The sequence below is a fragment of the Musa acuminata genome, chromosome BXJ2-4 (assembly GCF_036884655.1).
Source record: "Musa acuminata AAA Group cultivar baxijiao chromosome BXJ2-4, Cavendish_Baxijiao_AAA, whole genome shotgun sequence".
In the NCBI taxonomy this organism is placed as follows: Eukaryota; Viridiplantae; Streptophyta; class Magnoliopsida; order Zingiberales; family Musaceae; genus Musa; species Musa acuminata.
Window position 1 is genome coordinate 40,359,664 of NC_088341.1, and position 23,135 is coordinate 40,382,798.

Below are 23,135 nucleotides of genomic sequence, written 5' to 3' on the forward strand. Positions count from 1 at the left end.
CCTCCCCTTCCTCTCATGGCCTCCGCTTCTTCTCCATGCCGTCGCCTCCTCCCCTCTTCCTCTTCCTCCCTCCTCGACCGGCCCCCCGCCGCCGCCCCTGCCTCCCCGCCGCCCGATCTCCCCCCATCTAAACTAATTTTCGCTCCCATGCCCGACGATCCCTCGGCCGCGCCGCCCCCGGCCGCGGACGAATCCTCCTCCCCGGGGGAGGACCTCCAGCCGCCTCCGCCGCAGGCTGACCCCTCGCCCCGCAAGACCCGCTTCCCACGAGCCTGCACCTCTCGCCCCCCCGCCGCCGCTCGGCCCCCGCCGCCGGAGCGCCGCCCCGTCACCCGGCGGGAGAAGGAGCAGCAGCAGAAGGCTGGGCGGGTGATCATGCCGCTCGTCCAGCCCCCGCCGCCGTCGCAGCTGCCCCGGTGGGAGCTCCGTTCCATGTGGGAACTTGCCTCGGTCCTCAACTTCCTCCATGTGAGCGCCCCCCTGCCGTAAAGCTCCCTCCTCCCGAGGCGACCTTGCTTTGTTCGCTAGGGTTTGCGAGGGTTGCTTATGTTCTTGCTTGGTTTCCCTAGGTTTTCAGACCATTGCTTAATATTGGGATGGAGTTTTCGGCTGAAGAACTCGAGACGGCGCTGATCACGCCAAACAGCACCCTGGATGACGTGCACATGCCTCTGCTAAAGGTTCGTTCTTTCTAGTTTGAACGTAAAGATTGTAGTTTTATCTTCGGTCGTCCTGGTCTGTGTTACATTGCATATCGTCGTTTCAATAACTGTAAAGTTTTTGAAATTCTCTCTTGCAAATTTGATTGTCTCGTTTTGCAAATTCTCTCTTTGATAACCAGATTTTGAATGCGAATTTCCTTGAAAAGCTGACACTTCTTTCCTTGAATTGTACCTCCTGATACTTTACTAATAAAGATCTTAGCTGCAACTTATCTGGCTCGCTGGATCAGTGTGGGTTTTTGCAACTCTATTCTTGATCTTTCTGTCTATCCTGTCGGTGGCATTGGCCTTTTGACTCATTAACATAAGGTCTGGAGTGTCTGGTAATGAACACTTTGGTTTTTGTCCAGGAATGGTTTGGCCACAATGACCAAGAATAACTACAATTGCTGAATAATTTGCACTTTCTGGAATAATTAAATGAAAGACCTTTCGACAGAGCCAACAATTATTTCTTGCTTCACGAATTTTTTTTCTTCTATGAACTGCATCTCTTTGTATGTGGAGCACACACTCTTCTTTCTCAATTAATTTGTTATTAAATGGACCTTGCTGCATTTTCATTAAGTGCCAGGTTTTTGTTTTAAGCAGCGGAAGGCTTGGTTCAAGAGCATTAATTATGCTATATGATATCAATAATATGAATTGCAATTTTAAGTTAGTAATATCCTAATCATGGAATATGTAGTGATGATTTCCTTAATGATGTTTGGGTGGACCCAAGTTCTAGAAATGTGACATAACTTTCACTCTTTGTTGGACTAGGGTATGATCCTGCTCTTTGATGTAGTTTTATATTAATTGTTTACACAATTGCTCACTCATTGGACATCATGGTAAATGTGCAACCCATAGGCACCAAAATCAGAACCATGTTCTGTTTTGAGGATATATAAAGTAGAAGTGAGATGAATTGAGTTATTCTGGTGATATGCGTCATTAATGTTCATTATTATTCAGTTCTTGTGAAACTCCTAGGGAAAAATTCTAAGATGATGACATTGACATGTTTTCATACTCCTTGAAGTTATGCTAACTAAAACAGTTCCAAATGTTCAGTTACATGAAAGTAAAAGTTGCAAACTAAACTACTGTGGATAAATACTGAAAATACAAAAGAATTTGAAAATAGAAGTGTATCATGAATTTTATTCTTTTATAATATATTTCATAACAATCGAGTTTAGGTGAGCTGCAAGTTGAAGTACTCGCTAGTTTATACTTTAGCATCCTTTATGTATGGTCTCTATTTTAGTGCTTATTAGGAGTAACATCTTATCCAGGTAACTGGGGTTTTTCGGTTTTTCATGCTTATTATATCGTTAAAATTATCTTGCTTTATAATCAGCATCGGTTAATCTTTCTGTGCATGCTCAAGCCATAGATCTTGCTTTTGATGATTTATTATGTTTGTTTATTTCTTTCCTGTAATGTAGTTTGAGTACCATCCTGGCTTGGGAAACAAATCTCTCATCTGTTGGCATTGTTAGGATACTATTGGCCGTGATTTTCTTTTGTAACTTCACGTGATTATTACTTGAGAAAGATGGATTTATATGAATTTGTTAAGAAAAGTTAGATTATGCATTATTGTTGTTATCCCATTGGCATGTTGATAGGCAATTCCTCCAGTAACTCGCATGGCATTAGGGCGTGCAACCTGGGTTACAGTTCTCTGCAGGAAATTAAGAGATTGGTGGCACTGGGTATGCAGCTTGTTTGATGCTAAAAGTATTACACCAAAGAGATCATATTATGGGATAAGCTAATTGTTATTTGCCGCAGGTTGCTGATGGTGAGATACCAATTGTTGCATCCCATGGGTGAGTCCGAATATGCAGGGGGTTTAAAGTTACATATAGCATATTCAGCTGACACTACTTCAAATTATACTTTTTTCCAGGGCAGAGATTGAGACATATAAGACTCTTGATCCTGGGACACGTGTACTGATTTTGAAAGCACTGTGTGACATACGTGTTGAGGTGCTTCTACTATATCAATCTTCATCCATGAATAACATTACCTCTGATTTGTTGTTTAATGTGGGCTTCTATCTTGAGTGTCAAGTTGAAAAATGTATAGCTAATTCCTTTTCCTTGCACAGACTGGCTTAGTTCCTCTTTCCGATTGTTCTTTATGCAAATGAAGTTTATTCTTTCAGGGTTCCTTTGATGTCATGTAGACTTTGAGAAAGGGTGATTGAGGAATATTTCAAGAAGCAATTTGATTTTATACTGAAAAATCAGTCATGAATATTTTTCTTTATTAAATCACAATTAATGAAAAAAATGTAGAGAGAAAAAGAACAATTTCCATATGCTTTTGATTGACCTAAAAAAAACCTATAGTAGAGTTGCTAGAGATTTATCATGGTGAGTCTTAGGAAAGAAAGATGTAATGCCTAATTATATTGATGTCGTAAAAGATATTTGTAATAGTGGACTTACCAAGGATATATAAGGAGTGTGTGTAGTGAGTTTTATTTAATTATAGGACTATATCAAGGATCAACTTTAAGTTTTTACCATTTTATGTTAGTAATGGATGAATTTACCAATCATATGCAAGATAACCCATGAGAGTTTAGATCTAATCAATGCTAAACTTGTTATAGAGCCAAACACTGGAAACTAATATTTTTGAATTAAGTAGATCTTAGACTAAATACAATGAAATGTGATTTTAATAATATTAAGAGAAGAATTGAATATGTTATGTAAGGTAGATGGATAAGAAGTTGATGTATATAACAGTTTTATGTATGGTAGATCTATTATACAAAACAGAGAGATTGATGCATATGTTACCTACAGAATAACAAATGGATGTTTACAGTGGAGAGGAGCATAGGGGTCTTAATGTGATTGCCAGATGTCCTTCAGATTAAATGGCATAAAAGATCCATGCCATCATCCTTAAATAGTTGAAAGATTGCGGCTTGTTGTTGTCGTTGTTGTAAAACTGAAAGAAATTCCCCTCAACTTATTCTTCACTTCTTTGATGTAAACATTGCCTACTCAAATATCATAAATCAAGGAATAAAAAACTTGCAATGTAGAATAGTAAAACATTGACACTGAAAAAGAAGGAAAATGTAGATATCATGGTATACTGACCACATATTGATATTTAATAATATCTTAAAATATTTTTGGAGTGTACCGACATTTACTATTTTAATAGAGTTCTAATATCAGTGTGGGACCAGTATTTTGACCATTGTCAATCAGTACTATCTCCTTGTAAATGTTCATGGTTTGCTGGCACCCTATATGCTGCTCTTTGGCAATTTTTTTCCTTATCATCTGCTTGGGCCTTTTGCATACACTTTTTGTACTGTATCAAATGCTGTGGGTGGCACTATATATGGTAGAAATGCCACTATGATGCCAAATTTCCAGCTTTTTTATGAACCAACAGTATGGCTTTGTATTTGAACTATAACAGTAGAGCCTCAACTATGTTGAACTGAGTTTTAAATACCTTTTGGTTGGGTCCACTTGATACTGAAAGCTGACTTCATATTTTGCATTTTGTAGCAAGAAGATATTCGGAATTTTATCGACAACTCCTTAAAACGAGGCATTCAACTCTCAGCCTTTCGCAAAGAAAGGATTGGTGGTGATTCACATGGGATTTCTTATTGGTAGCCTGATTACCTTCATTGTTATCTTTGCAAGTGACCCCAGATCTGATACATGTTTATATCCTTAATACTTTCCCTATAGTCATATTGCGTGTTTCATGATTTGAAATATGGCAATTGCTTAATTTCTTTATTTTGTAGGTATGAAGATGATCCAATTATTGGCCATCGATTATATCGGGAGATTAGACGGGTTGAAGCCAAAAAGATCAGGACAAAGGGATCATCATCTGCCCCTGTTATATCTTTTCAGTGGGAAACTGTTGCAACCAACTTAGATGAATTTCAAGATGTTTCAGTGAGTTTCTCCTTGTTGGGTGTTTGGTAGTTTAACTGCACAATGCACATGGTGATGCAGCTAATATAAATTGTTTATAACCATTAGGAATAAAAGAAAATGAACTGCAGAATTCAGCAATACCTTTGTTAATGTTCTTTTTTTTTTTTTTTTTTTCCTTTTTGGTAAGGTAAATTCATCTTCCTTTGCTTTCATAATTAATAGTATTGTTATACTTTGCTGGTTGCTAACAATGCACTTAATGAGAAATCTGAGGAAAACAAAATAAGTTTATGTTTACTTTATTAATGTGCCTCTGTCATATTCTGTTTATGGCTTATGCATGAACATTTTTTACATATTTTGTTGCTTTATGAGGTTTGAGTTCTTTCCTTTGTTGAATCAAGGTCGTGACCTTTGTTTTTAGTACTTTATTCGATAAACACAACAAAGTTTTTAAATTTTAGGGTTCTTAGAGTTGATATTATTGTTGATAGTATTCACATGCTATCGTATGCTTTTTTGGTATGTCCTTATGTTTCAATAATATAAATTACATAGTACATGCTGTTGTATGCTTTTTTGGTATGTCCTTATGTTTGTCATGCTGCTTAATACTTCTTTGATAAGCCATGTTGTATAGTATTTAATGCATCCCAATTAAAAAGAAGTTTTTAGCTTGTTGGAATTTGGATTGCATTCAATGTTGTTAAGCGTCACTCAAATGCTCGCCTGGATGCTTAGGTGAACACCTCAGTTTAGGCATGGGTATCCCGCCCATCTGGGTTTGTGGACCCAAATTCATCGAATCTGACTCAATAATCAATTCAATGTGCAAGATCCAACCTAGTTACTTTTATTGTTTTTGTTCATGCCATGGCCTAGGGGATTTATGTTCCCCTACTGTTGATTACCTCCTCTATGATCCTCTCTTGTTGATATGCCGCTTCTGTTCTTCAGTCCCTCTTATTTGTACTCTCTTTGTTGGTGCTCCGTTATTGTCTCCATCCTCTCTCCCCGTTTTTATCCCCTCCCTCCTTCTTCTTCTAGTCTCCTCTCTCCATGAGTAGCACTTGTACCTGCTCCCACCTTTCCCACCCTCTTCTTTTATCTTCTCCTGTCCTCTTTCTGCAGCCAAAATCATCTCCACTGTCACTCTCCTCCCTCTTTTTTTCTTCCTTGTCCTTCTCTCCTCTCTCCACACCAACAATCATTGTTGTCGCTGCCTTCCCTGCTTCTCTACCCATCCTCTTCTTCTTTCCTCTATTCGCTGCTTCTCCTCTTCCATCTTTATCCTTAGCAATTCTTTATAATTTATGTAAGGCATCTTGCCATGCTTAGGCAAGCTCCTAGCATCTCAAGCAAAAAGATGCCTTGGCGCCTTATAGTCCTAATGCTTTTGACAACACTAATTGGTGTATTTTGATGTTGGGTTTATTAGGATAAGTTTTATCTTATTATAGCTTTTATCTTTTGATGATAAGATAAGATCATATCTTTTGTGTAGTTTTAGATGAGTGTTCAACTTGAAGATAATATAAAATCCTTTATCTTTTCCAATCTTAGCTATAGATGAATGATTAATTTGGAAATAAATCTTTAAGGCGCTTAAACAACTAAGATGGGATATGATGAATTTTTGGATGAAAGAAACCTTATAGTGTTTTTTATGTTATTTCTTTATTTAATTACTTTTGCATTTGTATGTTGCCTGAGTCTGCCGATAAAACTTTTTATTAAATTAAAGTTTGAGTTTGCACTACGACAGCCCTCCATTTTGCATCAATACTTGTCAACTGAAACAAGAGATATCTTGGCTTGATTTCTGGCGGTACCATCTCAAATGCATGATCGTCTTGCTAGCTCATGCATTTACTGTAAACTTGTTAATGTATATCATGTAAGATATCAGTGGTGGTTTGTTAGTTCCTCTTTTGTATGTGTCAGCTGTTACATATTAATTTTCTATGTTTGTTTCCAGGAGAAACTCTTTTCAAGTAAAAATAGAACAGAAGCCTCTGTTGGGAAGAAACTAAAGATTGATTCATTGCCAGAAATTGAAAAAATTCATAAAGTATGGGATTCTTTCTACCTTAATACTTATGGTTTTAAATTTTAATTGCCTTGTATATGGTATTCGATAAATTGTGTAATAGCCTTGTATAATTTAAAGTCAATAATGTCTACTAATTGTTCTGATATTTTGGTCATTCAAACAGAAAAAGGAGAGGCTGTTGAAAAAGCAACACAGAGAAGCCCTCCTCCTCGACAGCCTTTTTACTGCTGATGGAATTTCGTCAGGTCGTGCTCTTCGTGATAGAAAACCTGTCACATATACTTTTGGTGAGATCCTTAATTTTACCATCTAAAGTTTAATGATATTCTACTATGATGTTCTAACACAATGTTTAATATGTTGTGAACAATGTTTTGATTATACTACTTGCTTAGCTTACTCTTGTGCTTTTATCATAATATTGTGTCTACGTTGCATGTATTGCCGTCACACTCATTTTCCCTTTTTCTCTTTGGTTGTGGAAACCCTATAATCTCTAGAAATTAGGATGCTATTAGCCTATTATAATGTATCACAAAAACCTTGTGCTTTTAGATATTTAATTGATTGATTGTTGGCATACTAATTCTCTATATATTACTAGGTTTTAGGGAGGGAATGGCAAAATAACTATGTATTCCATTGACCTTTTTTATATTACCATAGACCACTTCTCATTTTGGTTTCTGATTCCTTGAGATAGGCACCATGATTATTATTGTTAATTGGGAGGTTTTGTTGTGTTAAATGTTGATGTTGTACGATGTAATCTTATTGTTTGGAGGCTACTGCGATAGGCTAAGGCTCTGAGTAATTAGTCTAGGATCAATTTGAAGTGAAATAAGCTGGTGTTCCGTTGATTAATTTGTCAAAGATAAGGAAATAAATGTATAGATAAATGTAAGGCAGGCATTACATACCGGTCTGGGCGAAATCCAATTTCTTGGTATCCAGTTCTTTGTATCTCGTGAATCATATCCTTGAAGCTCCTGTGGTGAGTCAGGTCTTTTGTCATACATAAGCTTGTCATTGAACTAGGTTCCAGTATTTCATGTGTGGAAAAATGTGGGCTCGAAGATGTCATGCTCAAGTTTTTTGTGCACTATGATAAGTGTTTATTTTGGTGATTTTGATGTACATGAGAACTAAATTATCTGGAAGAGGACATGGCTAGATATGCTTAAGCTGGAAAAGTTGATCTTGTGAACGTTTGACATTGGCAGTTTTGAGTTTTAAAAGGTGGATGCATTTAAGGATATTGATTATTCCTGATTAATTGAAATGTAGTTGTTTAGGTTCTCTTTTCTGATTTCTAGTGAAAGTTACATGTTAAGCAATTTTTCAGATGATTATGACCGCTCCATCAATGAAGCTATCAAAATTACCAAGTATGTATACCATCTCCTTTCTCCATATATATATTCTTTGAAGAATATGGGCTTATCCTTTACTCTTCCGATTTTACATTGTATGATCTAGGAAAAGACAGAGCTCACCTGAGAATGTCGTTAGAAGAGCAGTTGTTGGGAGAACTGAGGTATCTACTAATGGTAAATGGAATGGCTCTTCAGAAATAGATCTAGTTGACTATGATGCACAGTCCCCGAAGTCAAATGACAATGAAGAAACTGATGTAGAACACCAGGATGAGCCTCTTGATCGCAGGTACCTTTTCTTTTGTGCTTATATTGAGATGTATAGTTCAAATTATAATTTGTTATATCTGAGTCACATTTGCACTCATGGAACTCAGCAATAGGCGAAGGAAAAGACCTCAGAGATACTTGGAGAAAGATTTTGTGGATATTGTTTCTGATGTTGATGCAGACTTTGACAGTGATGATGACATCGTAGGCGAAGCAGTATATGATGAGGAATATCTGAGAAGTCGAAAACAGAGAAAGGCATCAAGTGGTTCCGAGGGGGATGAAGAGTACCGGTGGGAGGAGGAAAATGCAGAAGATGATGAGGAAGAGGAATTTTCTTTGAGTACTAGTGAAGATGTGGAGGAGCCAAACCATCATAGGACGTTGCCAAATCGAACTAGGCGGGAAACAAAATTGAGATCAGTTGATGAACTCCAGACAGGCCTAAGACGTAGCAAGAGAGCTATGCGAACACGTGTAAATTACCGTCAATATGAGCTATCCGATACAGATACAGATTCCACAAAGCCAAGCAAGTCAAATGCAACAGATGCATCTGATGACTTGGAACTTTCAACAGAAAGTCAAGAATCTCAGAATGAAGATGAAGAAGGCAGTCAAGAAATAGCAGAGAACAAGATGACCATGGACCATGTTGAGGCTGAGCAGAAAGAGCAGCAACAATCAGTAGAAAAGACAGATGGAAACCGACACGAAGGTGATGGTGTCCAAAAAATTAGGTTCCTAGACCTGAACGAGCTTGCTCCAGGAACAGGTTTTGATGATGGCCCTAGCACCAAGGATGAAGATACAGGCGACTTCTAGGGAGTCTGCCGAAGAACAGGTTGGCTTATTCACAGCTCTGATGGAGTATTAGCTTACGATAATTTCTGGTGTCTGGAACCAACGGTTGCTACAAGTTCATGAAAGCCATCAAGTCTCACAACACGAGCTTGCAGATGACAAAACATCTATTAGCAATCCGCATCCACTGCAGAACTGGGGTTTGGAGATCAAATGTGTAGAATGTAGATGGGTACTCAGCCTCTTGGAAGTTTGAGATTTCAACTCTATTAATACGCGATGGCAATTTTGAGGAAGTAATTCATTGTATCGATGTATAATACGCCTTTATGCTGATCAATTGCCAGAATTTCTGGATTTAATTGTTGCCTTCTTTGTCATGCAGAGGCACAATGTTAAACTCTAGCTGAGAGGATAGCGATCCATGTAGCAATTCTATGAAGAAATAGTCCATATTGTGACTGTCTAAAATTTAACGTGTACTTCATTGTCATATTTCAAGGTTATTTTCATGTCTTTAGAATCTACTGTCAATCCTTTGGCAGTATTGGGTTCTTGTGTACTGTCAATCCTTTACGTTAATTTTGGATAATATTTTATATATTATTTGAAATATAAAGACTATTAAAAAACAGCGCAATAGATATGTATCACCAAATTTAAATATAAACAGTATATGCATTTCATATTAACATTTTCATTATTGGTATTAAAATTTCAGAATTCGCTTCTTAATTTTTTCGTACGTACTTGTGAATAACATCTCTAAAATGAAAGTAAAAATTAAAAAAAATTCATATTTGTAGTCATTATCCTTAAAATTTTATAAATAAAATATGGTTTTAAATTATTTGAATAGCACATTTAAAATATTATTGTGGTTTGCTAACATTAATTATTATAAATTTGACCTATATATATATATATATATATATAAATATAAAATTGAATTAGTTTCAATAACGACGTGTCCAAGAGCTTTAGAAATATTTCAATATTGATTCAATAATGACTATTTAAATTATTATTATTATTTTTAAAGACGATCGCTCTGTGATGGAAGTCAAAACAATATTGATTCTAATAAATCTTCCGTTGTTGTGAGAGAGTGATTTCACTTATTCCTCCTCTCGGACGGATTTGTCCAAAATCCGTGCGGCGTCTTCTGCTGCCAACAAATATAAGTGAAAGGAAGGGGGAAGATTGAACGAAGAAGGGAGAGGAGGGTTTGCTTCGGCCTCGTCTCGGGAGGGATCGGATCCATCGATTCCCGATGGCGGCGTCGCTGCTGGGGGAGGACGGCCGGGGCTACGAGCTCGCGCGGCGGCTCGAGGGCTGCGGCGCGTGGCGTGCGTGGCTGGGCGACGCCGCCTACTCCGCCTTCGCCCACAACCTTGCCTCCCCCGCCGCCTGGGACGCCTTCATCTCCCCTTCGCCTTCCCCCTCTCGGGCCCACCTCCACCTACAGCTCCGCGTCCGCGCCCTCCTCTTCGACAAGGCCTCCGCCGCCCTCTTCCTCCGCCCAGCCCCCGCCGCCGGAAACAGCGCCCCTTCCCTCGCCGACCTCAACCCCGATTGTAAGCCGTCCCTTCCCCCAGTTTCCTTCATTTAGGTTTCTCGGAAATAGAGCTGTTTCTTACCTTTCCCTGGTGGATGAAACAAAAGCATCGACTTTTTTTTCGATTGTTTCTTCCTCTTGCGGCTTTAATTTTTAATTAAATGTTAATTTTATACGTAATTAATCATAATCAAGCATCTTTAAATACAAGGAACTCGAAGAAGGGATTATCTCTGTTAACCGGTGGGGTTACGGATCTCGTTGCGCTAGCTATTCAGAGACAATTTAGTAACTTGATCCTCTGATTGATATTCTGAAGAGGACAAATCGTAACATCGTGTGTGTGCTGTGAATGATCTACAAATATTTTGCTGATATGTGTTTCTTTGTTTTGCTTTTTTTCAGTTATAGCAAGTAACTCATTTTTGGACTTTTGACCATGTGACCTGATGATGAGGTTCCAACTATCTACTATGTGTTGTCTGTTTCTTGTTCCAGTGTTTGGATGAAAATGTCTTTTAGGAAATCACTTGTTCATATTTTGGATGCTAACTGGATTCATCCATTCTAGTGTGATTTTTGAAGGGTATATTCTGATAATTTTGAGTATCTTTTCAATGTATTCATGGAGGTGAGTGCTGAATAGTGTTAGCTGATGGAAACATGTTCTTACCAGGATGTACAATTCAATGGAAGAATATTCGTACTAGAATGTATGTCATGTATAAGGTTATCGTATTCTTGTGGTGTATTTGAACTGAATATTCGGTGACTAAATTGTTGCAAACTGTGACTAAAGAAGTTGTTAGAATTAATAAGAGGGTTGTCTACATGCTGAGTGTGCTATTAGATTCTGACAGAAGAATGATATATTACACATTGAAGTATTTTTGCCCATGTGGAACATTTTGGGTAAAGTAACATGTAGAGTTTTAATTGCTTTTACAATGAAATGTCAAATCATCATGGATTTAAGGGAATAAAAGCATTTGGGATACAAAGTTGTCTACATTTGTAAAATTCCTAGTGTCCCTGATTTGTAAAGGAGCATCAGACTAAGACTTTTCAACAAAAGCTTGTTTTTAATTCATTATCTTGGTAAAAAATTGGACTAAGCTTTATTTAACTTCAATTTTCTGCATACTCCTCTATGGTCATTCATACCCTTGGCCCTTGCTGCAATGATCCACCCTTTCACTTATGCCCTCCTCTGTGATTAGGACCACCATGCCTAGATTACTGTTATTCTCTTACCACCATTATCATTAACACTGCTGCCTTTGCTGCAGACCCATCATGTCTAGTTACTTCCTCTCCTTGTGAAGTTCCACGATAGCAATGTGTTCAAGGTGAAGCTGATGGTTCTCTAGTGCCTCAGTAGCATTCACAGAGGAAGAGAGATGGAGAGAAGGCAAATGAGAGGAGTGAGAATGGAGAGTGACAAGTGACAGAGAATTGCCCTAAACATCCTACGAAATTGTCAAATTCACTGCCCTCAATTGAATACAAAAGTTCCTGTTGGTGTCTGATGGATTGTTACCAGATTCTAGGTGCTATGACATCCTTCTTTGGTGATCTGATATCACCACAACCTTTTCTTTATTTTGTTTAGTGACACAGACTACCCTTGTGGAACGTAACATTAACATTTTTTGTATTAACTTATATTGGTTGAGAAACTGAAATGGACTTTATGGTAGTTAATTTATGATTGACTGATTTATGTAATGCCAATTTAATCTGTCTGACATTCTTTACATTGTTTATATGTTAATTTCCATTTTTTTTTAAACATAAGAATAGGCTCTTAGATTTCGAACTTTTCACTATCTGTCACTATTATCTTGGAAGCAAGGACTGTAATTTCACCCATAAAGGTATGGTATGGGCAGTACAATTGGTCCAACATTTTCTGAAACCTGGACCAGCTGATTTTGGGTGAAATCAGTGGTATAAGGCATACCAGCTGGGACACCTACTGTACCAGGTGGCACAGCCAAAATTCGAAATGGTACCAGTCAGTAACAGTTGTCTGGTTGATAACGGTCCACTTTCGACTGGTACCATGTGCCAACAGTTGAATTTGATCATTGGCCCACTTTTAGAGGTCATTTAACGCCCTCTTGGCTGCCTCCTCTCACCCTCTCTTACTTTCATTCACTCTCTTTCTCACACACTTTGTCGCTCTCATTTCTGTCTTTCTCACTCTCAATCTCACTTCTTACCCTTTTTCTCACTCTTTTGATTTCAAGTTGTGATTAATGGAGGTTGATTTGAATCAAAGTGGCTTGGAATCTTGAGATCAGGTGGTAGTTATCTTCAATTTAAGATTTTCACCTAACGTCTATGTGTTTTATCATAATTTCATGTAATTAGCCTAAGATTATTGGTAATTATTGATTGATTAGGGATTAGTGACTAGTTAAGTCCTAATTAGAGGTATTTTAGCATGAAGAGGACCGTGCAATAGAGTTCTTCAATGGGTCCGAAGAGATAATAATTTCTAACTTTGTTCACATTAGTTTAGAATTTCTATTGCTTGATATCTTAGATATACTTTATTGAATTTATATACCAAAAACATATGAGAAGAAAATTTTGAAATAATTTTTTTTTAATTTCAACTGATTTTTCAGCCATCTTCTCGAAATTCTAGTATGTCCGATGTACCATGTGTCGCTACATCGATACTGACTGGTATCAGTCCAGCCATGGTTGGTATAGGACAACAGTCCTTGGAAGAATTTAAATACTTTATTAAAGTTGTTTTGGCTTTGAGAGTTTAGATGCTTTATTAAAATTATTATGCTTTCTAGTTTTAGAGTAACTTCTTTACAGGATTATGTTGAAAAATGGGGATTAAAATGAAGATTATTAACTTCACTCTCCAGAGAATGATTATCATTTTTTTTTACCCATATTATCATACATCAATCTGTTCTCGATCTAATCATCCATATTTCTTTTCATTTCTGAAATTTAGGTTCCTTTTTGAAACTTTCTTTCAGATCTGCAGTTGCATGGGGATGATATTTATTACTCGTTGGAAGATGATCAACAAGATGGTGTTCAACATGAAGTAAGCTCTGCCCACCTTATTAATCATAATGCAGTTGTTTACAACTATACATAAATGCTAATTATCCATAATTTTGGTTTTAATTTTTATTAAATTCATTTTATCCAAAACTTTTCTATCATATTTTAACAGCAAATTGAATTTTATTTTTAGAAGATTTTCATACATTAGGAAGAGTTGTGTAATGTTATTTTTTTTGCAAAGCAATATATGTATCTTTCTTGTTTAACAGTAGATTCACGTGTAACCACTTTCATGTGCATATATAAAAATGTGAATTTCATTTGGTTGCCTCTTGGACACACTGGATGTGATTGCTAGAGAGTATTTAAATATATGCGATCTAGGACCTTTGTTTTTTAATGGGTAGAACTAGGCTTTGTTTCTACTTTCTAGATCAATTCCTAAAGTGGCCATCTGGATGCATATCCACTATAACTTTTTTTCTGCAGTAGATCTGATATTCTACAATGGAGTAGGCAAAAACCCCAATGGTCTCTTTTAACCATGCTTCCTAGTTGACAGATAGCTGTTAAGTCTTGTTTGCTTCATGATGCACTGCAGTAAGTTTTTAATTTGAACTTCTTCCTGACATTTTTCACCTAGATGGCCTGTCACTTTTTTAGGATGTAGCGCACTGGAGCTACAGTTCTTGTCACTATAATGTTGTTGTATGTCACAATGCAATTGACTGAAAAAATACCAATTATCACAATGTAACTATTGGTTATGAGATCCAAGATGGCAGGAAGATTGTGAATATGATGCACCACTATTATATTTGACAGCATGTAGGCTCCATCTCATCTTCTTGTATGAATCAATTGCCTTTTTCTTTCCTATCTTTGCAGCCACAAACAAGCTGTATGGATCCATGTATTTCGTGATCCGTGTCCCTGGTTGCATGTCTGAAATATTATTCCTAGGTCCGCGTACCACCTGTTTGTGTGTGCATAAACAGGAACATGTAACTGTTCATGCCAGCTACCATTTGTAGAAGTTCTGTTGTCCATGTCGTTTCTATCTTCATGGACCTCATGAGATGCATATTATGAGGGTGATGGTGTCTCATTGTCGAACTGGATATATTGCTTGTCACTTGCATTAATAGTATTAATTGACTGTGACACTTTACCTTGCTGTGAAGATCCAAATGGAGAAGATCTTGGATAGATCCACAAGGATGTAGTCTTCATCCTCGCAGATGTAGCTTAGATCCTCAAGGTTCATGCCTACTTTAATTAGGGAAAAAGGTCTGGATGGAAGACATTAAACAAATCCCAACATAACTGCAACAAACAAAAGAGATTACATTAAGAAATTAGGCTTGGATGTTTACCTAATTTGAAAGAAAAAACGGACCAGATCTTAAAATTGAACCTTCTTGATAAAGTGAGCTCTTTAAAGATTTGAGAGAGTCTGAGAGGAGTGTGAGAAGAGGAGTTAAAGAGGGTTGTTTAGCCCTCTTTAAAGACCCCAAGGAGACCCCAGCATGGGTCTCTTGGAGTAACCGAACCAGAAGGTGGCTTACTGCATGGTCCAGGCTCAATAATGGGCAAAAACCAAATGGCAAATATGGTCTTAGTTGGTTACCGAGCAGTGACCCTTGAAGCTGACCCAAGCCACCCGAAAAGGGCTGGCCCACATCCCGGTTCACCATCGGACTGGTATTTACCATCCAATATGAATTGGTCATGGTGGTTTTTTGAACCATAATGTCAATTTTTATGCCCCGGAAGTTAATTTTTCCAGTTATCAGTGTCTTAAATTAGAACAGATCTCTACAGGATCCCAAGAAACAGATCCAAAAATTTAAGATATATGAAATCCAAAAAAGGATCCAGAAACCAAGAAAAGTATATATGAGTTTGAAAAGGAAAAAATGGATCTTCAGTTTCCATTATTATTATTATCTTGGATAGGTGAAGGATCAAAGTGAAGAGAGAACGGGGGGTGGCGCACACAAGACTCATGTGGACCTGTTGGGGGTCTGCTTTTGGAAATGGTGTTTCATTTTCACTTCATTTGGAAGGTGAGAAATAGTGAAATATATTAGTAGATGGGCACTCAGTTTCCAAAATGACTTCGACCTTAGTTCTCAGATGATGTAAATTATTTCTAAGAAACTGGGCTTTGTGGCGTAAGTTCATTTTCTCTGCTGGTTTTCAGTTCTTTAAAGCAAACAGTTAAAGCAGTTCATCTCCATTGTAATTTCACCTTGGGTAAGCCACTTCCTCCAACCAAGATACCCCAATGCTTTAATAATTATGCCAAACTCTGTTGCATGCTCACTTGCTTGGTGATGATCTGTGACCAATATTGCTTCAACATTCATGTCAATGAAAAATCAAAGCATATTAATATTTAAATGTAGTTTCTTGCTTCAACATTTATTCTGTACTGTTGAAGCCTTTGAATTTATGGTTGTTTGAATCTCAAGTATTTATCGCTAAATTATAAATTGTTGCCTTAATTTATTAACCAAAAATCCTATGCATTCGTTTTCATCTATAATTATAGTTTTTTTGGAAGTAAAGAACATATAACATATTGTTTTTCCCCCTTCTGCTAATAAGCAATGTAATTCTTGACTGATGTAGATTCAAATTAAAACAGCTTTCACCACCAGCAAAGTGAATGAGCATTCATATGAGAGGTCTTCTAATAGTGGGCCAAAGTACCATGAAGGTGACAATATAAATTCGTTCCCAAGGCATAGGCTTGAGGATCGCCTTGATACATGGTATAGCCAATTTCTTCGTGAGTACCGAATGAGACATCATACATTCCCGTATTGTGACAAGGAACCACAGAAGAGAACATCTGAGGGAATGTCTATGTTCCTCAAGCTATGTGATACACATAAAAGGAAGAGACAAACATTTAAGGGGGATCAGAATGTGGCTACTGGGGTTCCTATGGCAGAAAATGGATCTTCTGTGCATTCAAAGAGTGCTTCTAATTTAACTAACTTGACTGATGAAGACTATACCTTTTTTCCAGAAATAATGTTCCCTTCTAATTGTGTACCTGATAGTGCTATCCCACCAAGCAATGGCACAGAGAAGAATCAGAATATTGAAGTTCGTGAGGTTCTTGATAATTTGCCTACCATAATAAGCCGGAGCCCGGCAATGATTGAAAGGTTTGGCATCATGCCTGAATATCATAAGGTTGGAGGTAAATATAGGGGAAAAGATGGTTCTGGAACGGAGAAAAAACCACTTGGTCCTGAGGAAGCATCCAAGATGACTCGCAAGGTAGTAGCGAGTACATTGGCAAAGGTGGGTTTTGAAGGTGGATCTGAATTCTCGGTGGAAATTTTCTCAGAAATTTTGAGTAGTCATATCTGTAAATTAGGCCGCAGCTTGAAGCTTTTGAGTGATAGCTACAGAAGGCAGTTCTCATCAATTGAACTCCTCAAGATGTTTTTGCAAACTGCAGGATATAGGTATGTTTGTTACTATTGTGCACTCATGTATGCATCTGATCTCAAGTGCTTGGTTGTCTCTTTCTCTTAAGAGACTGGACGTGGTAAACTTTTTCTCCTCAAGTGTCTTTTTTTTCTCCTGTGGTCAAGACATTGCATCATACAACATGAAACATTAGAAAATATATATCTTTCTAGAAGATGTTAGAAACAAAGGTATTGTTTCTACAAAGAAAATGCAAAACAAAAGTTAATAGAAAAGGCCAATCTGAAAAAAGGACTCAACATAAGCTTGGCACCTACAGGGTAAAGACCTTTATTTTAGTCCACTTTTTGAAAACATATTCTGTATTATATGTTTCCCATGTTTGTCCTCAGAAGCATCAGCTCTTCTTAGTCATGGAAATAACTTCTTTCCTTGCAAGGACAAGATTGCTAATCTTGACTCTATCCAAACCCGGCATTATTGGATCTGCATGCACTGGTCTGCTTTTTAAGTTTGTCTGCAAGTACTACTGCAAATATTAATTATGCTCTTTACTACTGTTTTCACCACCATGGGTATTTTGGTCTTTGAAACAGCATAATACATGTTCAACTAAACTTCAGTTTTTACCAAGAATTGTGCATATCTAATTTGTTCTAGTTTTGGAATTAGAAATTCTGCTTATGTAGAAGCAAGATTGGTAGAATCTCCAGATATGAGGAATCATGTTGCCATGACACATACCAAATATATCTAGCCATTGTTGATGCATTATGTTCCCTGTAACATGCTTTCATGTTGCTCCATGGAATATGTTAGCAAAGGTCTGACTTTTGTATGAAATGGTACATGGCACTTGGCATGTGTAACTTATGGAAATTATACTGCATAAGCAATCCTTAAAATTTGCAAAATAAGCAAATTTTATGTCTACTCTTTCATTGAGATTGATGTGGTTGGCTTATTATCTAGAAGGCTGATGAAGAATCTTCTCATGCATGCTAACCTTGAGAGTTAATTTCCAATTCTACATCTTTGTTATGAAGTGCTTTGACAAAAGCTGCCTGTTGCCAAGAAGATAGAGTTATCTGACTATTTACTGAGCTCTGCAAGGTTATAACATAGATTGTATTTAAATCACATAGTTTCACTGGTGATAACTTTCTTTGACGATGTGAATAAATTATATGAAGAACAGTATGTTGGCCTATTTGGTTCTTTGGGTTGCAAAACCAAATTATGAGCAGCAAAATACATATTCTGAATGTCTATAAAATAGTAATGTGAGACTCTAGATTTTCAACTAGAAAAAGTGAATATAATAAAAGGTAATCCATTTACTAGGTGATATCTAAATGAGGCTTTTCTCCTGATTGAGCTTATGTAGTATTATGTTATTCCTGTATTGGTCAACTTTTCCCCCCTATTCAAACAAGGCTTGTGATGATTTCTTATTTAGCAGTAACCTTGGAATCTTATCAGAAGTTATTAAGGATGGTAATAAGGGCTTCACTCAGCATGCACATCAAAATGTTCGTGTGATGCAATCACCACAACAGAACATGATTTTGCAAGCTCAACAAGTAAGAAAATTCCCCTGTTGCATATTTTATTAGTTGAATACTTCTGCTCCTGGCTAATACAGTTTAAAGAAAAATGTTCTCAAGGGTTGTACCAATAAGTTCTGTGTTTTTTCTGTGTGAGAAGGCTGTATAACTTGGCATTGCATTCCTTGACCGAATTAGCTCATGTGGTCCTTGTACAAATCTAAGAACTAAGTGGAGAATACAATTTGTACTATGCTTAATTTTTTATGGTCATGATTTTGATTTAATCATGACAATTGCATATCTTAGTGAGTGTATTAATCTCAGGTATTTTATGTTTCGAGTTTTGCATTTCCTGGAATGTCTTTTAAGTAGTTGCAGGCCCTGCTATACATGGATTGAACAATATAGATAATTAATGATCGGTCAAACTATTTTACTGAAAGTAAATTGATAATGATCGTGACTAAAGGCTACATCCATTACTGCACGCAATCCTACATAGTAAGTAGTTTGACTATATAGTTAATGAGTGTCTTGAGCTTTTCTGGTCATACTGTTGTCAAGCCTGTTGACTCCTAAACCTGACCATCATTTCTTGCTCTTGAGATAATGCTTGCACTGAGGAAGAAAATTGTCTAGCGGATGCCGCAATCCAATTCTCTAGAGTGCTCAAATTATGTTTCTTTTTTGCCATGAAATAAAAATAAGTAGATCTGAGGTCTTGATCAGCAATTCATTGATGAGAATCAATTCCATACAATAGTAGTAGACAGTATGGTAGAAAAGGACTATATAGTTCTTTACTTCTTTCAACCATAATATCCAGCTAGATCATTTCATTTAAGATTTTATACCTGTCCTCTTCATTCTCTTAGCTTTTATTTGACTATTGCATGGTAGCCTCATCCTTAATGTTAATATCATTTTATAAATGTAACACAGTGAACAAAAAAAAAGCCTTTTAAACAATGATTGCCTTGCCATTTAAGATTCAAATGTAAAGCTCGAATTTCGTGAAATAGTGGGGAGGATTCCTAATTGTATTGCTTCAATCATATGAAAACATAGAAAATATGGCACATAGAAATGTTTGCACACCCCATTTTACTCTCTCTATCTTTATGATTACTTCTTAGAAGGCAGCTTTTTTTATGGCTATAAGTTTTACTTTTTAGTTGGTCCAGATGCATAAATTAAGAAGTTGAGATGGAGTTGAAGATGAAGTGGAGTTGATTTGAGAAGTTAAAGTGGATTTTCCTTTATTGATTAATTGCTTTTGGAGTTCATATACAGTTGTAAGTGTTAATTTTTGTGTCAACATATATAATAGCCAGATGAATCCATGTCATCAAAAGATTGGATTAACAAAGAGGAAATGCAATCATCACAAAAGGTAGCCAGATGTATCCTTCCTAGCAAAAAGATTGGAGATTTGTAGGGGGGAGCTATCATCAGAAGGGCATTAGAGATAATTATAGGAAGACATACAGATGAGAGTTTCAGCTAACTTCTTTACAATGAGTTCATAATGTTTCCAAGAACAGATTGCAACTTGAAGTTTGAGAATATTTATCTTCATTAGGGTTTTGAAAATGTTTATGGTTATAAGAAACAGGTGTTCTTCCCTGAAAGTAATGTTTTGCAATTGAACTTGCAGTAGATACTCATAATAGATTCCAGTCTGCCATTAAAATGTAGATACTTTGAATTGATTGCCATGTGTATATCTTATACATATGGAGACGGTTTGTTGGATACTTTTAAGAATGTGCTGGATACCCCTGAAAGTATTTAATCTTCTAAAAGTTATTGACAATTGGACACTTGAGGACATTTCACATATACTTCGTGAGATAACTTTCATTTTTCTTGATTATTGATATTTTATTTTCATCAGATTGATATATGATTGGTTAAATCTTTGTAAATTGTTTGTACTAAGTACTAGTTTATGGTGGTTGTAGTCAAAATAATTATATGATCATCATTTATGATAAGTATTTGGTATTTTATTTATATTCTTGAAGGTACAATATTTCTTTTGTATGATGAATATGTTAGGGTGCTAATTAATTACTTGATATTGTCTATCATGACATGTAACCAAAATTCAAACATTCTAGGAATTGATAAGCCTTGTCACGTATATTGTGCTTATATATTTAAACATTTTTATTTACGTAACCATTCTATATCATATCTTATTTCCAAAGATTTTATGTGCCAACATATCCATGTATCATATCAGTTCCATGTGTGTACATGCTTACTTTTTTCCTCAAAAGGTTGTTTCCTTTTTTCTTCCTCTTGTGTGTGTTTTCAAACAGTAAGAGAACTAAATTAGATGTTTACAATAGATCCAGAGACAAATTCAAATGCAACAGATGCAGTTGCTTCATCCTCAGAACTTGGCATTTCAACAGCAGCAGCAATGGGACAAATTACGCCGCCGTCAAGTAGCCACTCCTCGTGGCTCTATGGTCATCATGGACAAAGATCAACCCATGGTGGATGTCAAGTTAGAAAACATGACGGAATCTCCAATGGAGAGCATGTTCAGTACACTGAATAAACAACAACAGTTACAATTACGACACCAGATATCTATGTCAAATCAGCATGCTCAATCAGGCCAGCAGTTTAAACAAATGTCTAATGTCCAACTTCCTCAACTACAAGCACAGTACGACTACGATGATGCATTTTCTTGACATGCTTGGATCACATCTTTTATACTGGTGCTTTAGATATGTAATTATGGACTCTTTGTCTTCCATTGCAGGAATGCGTATAGCATGAGAACACAACCAGTGAAAGTGGAGGCCTCCTTTCATGAATTGATGGGTGGAGATTCAACAATAAAACATGAACCTGAGCACAATAAACTAACATCACCTCAACAATAGAGACCTTCACTATTGGTGGTTATTTAGGAACTTATCATGGTTACTGTCATTGTGCATATTATTGTGTTGTCTATTTTGATTGTAGTCATGTACACATCCTACGAAGAGGACAAAATAGGATTAGATCGTTGTGTAATCCTGAACATTGCAAAGGGCTAGTGGAAGCATCAGAAAATACTGGATCCCATCACCAGAACGACTCTCCTTCCTGAGAATTATGTAATGCTGACCATTGCAGAGGGCTAGTGGAGAGCATCAGAAAATACCGGAACCCATCACCAAAATGACTCTCCTTCCCTAAGAATAGCTCAATTGGGGCAAACACAAAAGTGACTGTCTTTGTTTTTGGAGGCATCCAAAAATTGCACGACACTTGTTCTTTCAACAGATAGCGCTATCTATATGTTTCCCTGTTACATCTAGAAGCATCAACTTCTGTATTTATATCTCATTAGTTATTGCTTGTACCAATGGAGAAACTAAACACATTTAAAATCATGTGATTCTTATTCTTGGTTGCTGTATATTTGTGCTTGTGGTTTCTCCCTTTGCCTATAATATGCTTTCGGGTGCCACAACTAATTGGTTAATTTGTGAACATGATGGTTGTGAACATGATTTCAATGGGCAAAGCATGTGTATCTTATCAAAGAAAACACAAGCTAATTCAAGAGTCAGTGACCCCAATAAAGATTGGGGAAGGCCGTGTTGGAGAGGCTCCTTGCAATTGGAAGAGACATGGAAGCTGTCTCTTCGTTGCCAATCCCAAGAAGATTTGCTAAACAATTCATACTCTTCTCTTCTTTTGTGATTCCGAGTATTATTGTCATCCTTATACTTTTTTTATCTTTTTGTTGTCATCTTGTTGGATCCATCATGTCTTTCTCACAAGCTGTATCATCGAAGATATAGTCATCCTCATCCTCTCATTTGCATACACGTCCGTGCATTCTTTAGGTTTCTTCATAGTCGAGGCTTGCATGTACTTTGAAGACGAAGTCAGTGAAAGAGTTCGAGTAGAGTTTACGGACGAACAAAACCGAGATTTATTTAGTAGATCACAAGTTCTCACAAGATAATCCTATAATAAAGATCGATGTTTTTTTATCCCTTGACCAAAAACAGATCGATCGGAGGATAAGGAATTCATATTCCGCGGACTTCTGCTTATATATAAACCAAAAAAAGTGATGGTCGAAAATTAAGAGTTCATTGCTCTATAAATATTCTATGTAGCTCACTGTTTTCATGTATGTGGTAACTGAGTGTTCCTCTGTTTTCTCTAATATATCTAAATATATAAAAAAAATCTTTTTCTCTGTTTTCTTTGAAAAAAAATCTTTTTCTTTAATTATATTTCAGTAATTCAATGTATATGAGTAAAATATGTTGGATGACGTAAATCTTATGTCAAATATTTTTATTTTTCTTGTTTTCTGAATTTGTTGTTTCATTTGCAAGTCTTCTTCTTC

At 36.7% G+C, this 23,135-nt stretch overlaps 2 protein-coding genes across 3 annotated transcripts; both read left to right on the forward strand.

Annotated features, from left to right (window-relative positions):
• Positions 1 to 9,660, forward strand: LOC103983481 (DDT domain-containing protein DDR4). The gene is made up of 12 exons (XM_065105874.1): positions 1 to 468; positions 570 to 680; positions 2,342 to 2,428; positions 2,508 to 2,545; positions 2,626 to 2,707; positions 4,265 to 4,371; positions 4,513 to 4,669; positions 6,630 to 6,722; positions 6,868 to 6,991; positions 8,050 to 8,092; positions 8,184 to 8,369; positions 8,458 to 9,660. The coding sequence occupies exons 1-12, from the start codon at positions 16 to 18 to the stop codon at positions 9,173 to 9,175; spliced, it is 2,199 nt and encodes a 732-aa protein (XP_064961946.1). The 5' UTR covers positions 1 to 15; the 3' UTR covers positions 9,176 to 9,660.
• A 613-nt stretch (positions 9,661 to 10,273) lies between these two features.
• On the forward strand, positions 10,274 to 22,187 carry LOC135610873 (uncharacterized). Of its 2 annotated transcripts, none has more exons than XM_065105875.1 (6): positions 10,274 to 10,731; positions 13,721 to 13,791; positions 16,392 to 17,242; positions 18,667 to 18,790; positions 21,115 to 21,440; positions 21,540 to 22,187. In XM_065105875.1, exons 1-6 carry the CDS (start codon positions 10,428 to 10,430, stop codon positions 21,661 to 21,663), a joined length of 1,800 nt encoding a protein of 599 aa, XP_064961947.1. In that variant the 5' UTR covers positions 10,274 to 10,427; the 3' UTR covers positions 21,664 to 22,187. The 2 variants fall into 2 exon arrangements, with proteins under 2 accessions (XP_064961947.1, XP_064961948.1); XM_065105876.1 differs by having other exon boundaries at positions 10,275 to 10,731; positions 18,670 to 18,790.
• Positions 22,188 to 23,135: the final 948 nt, after the last annotated feature.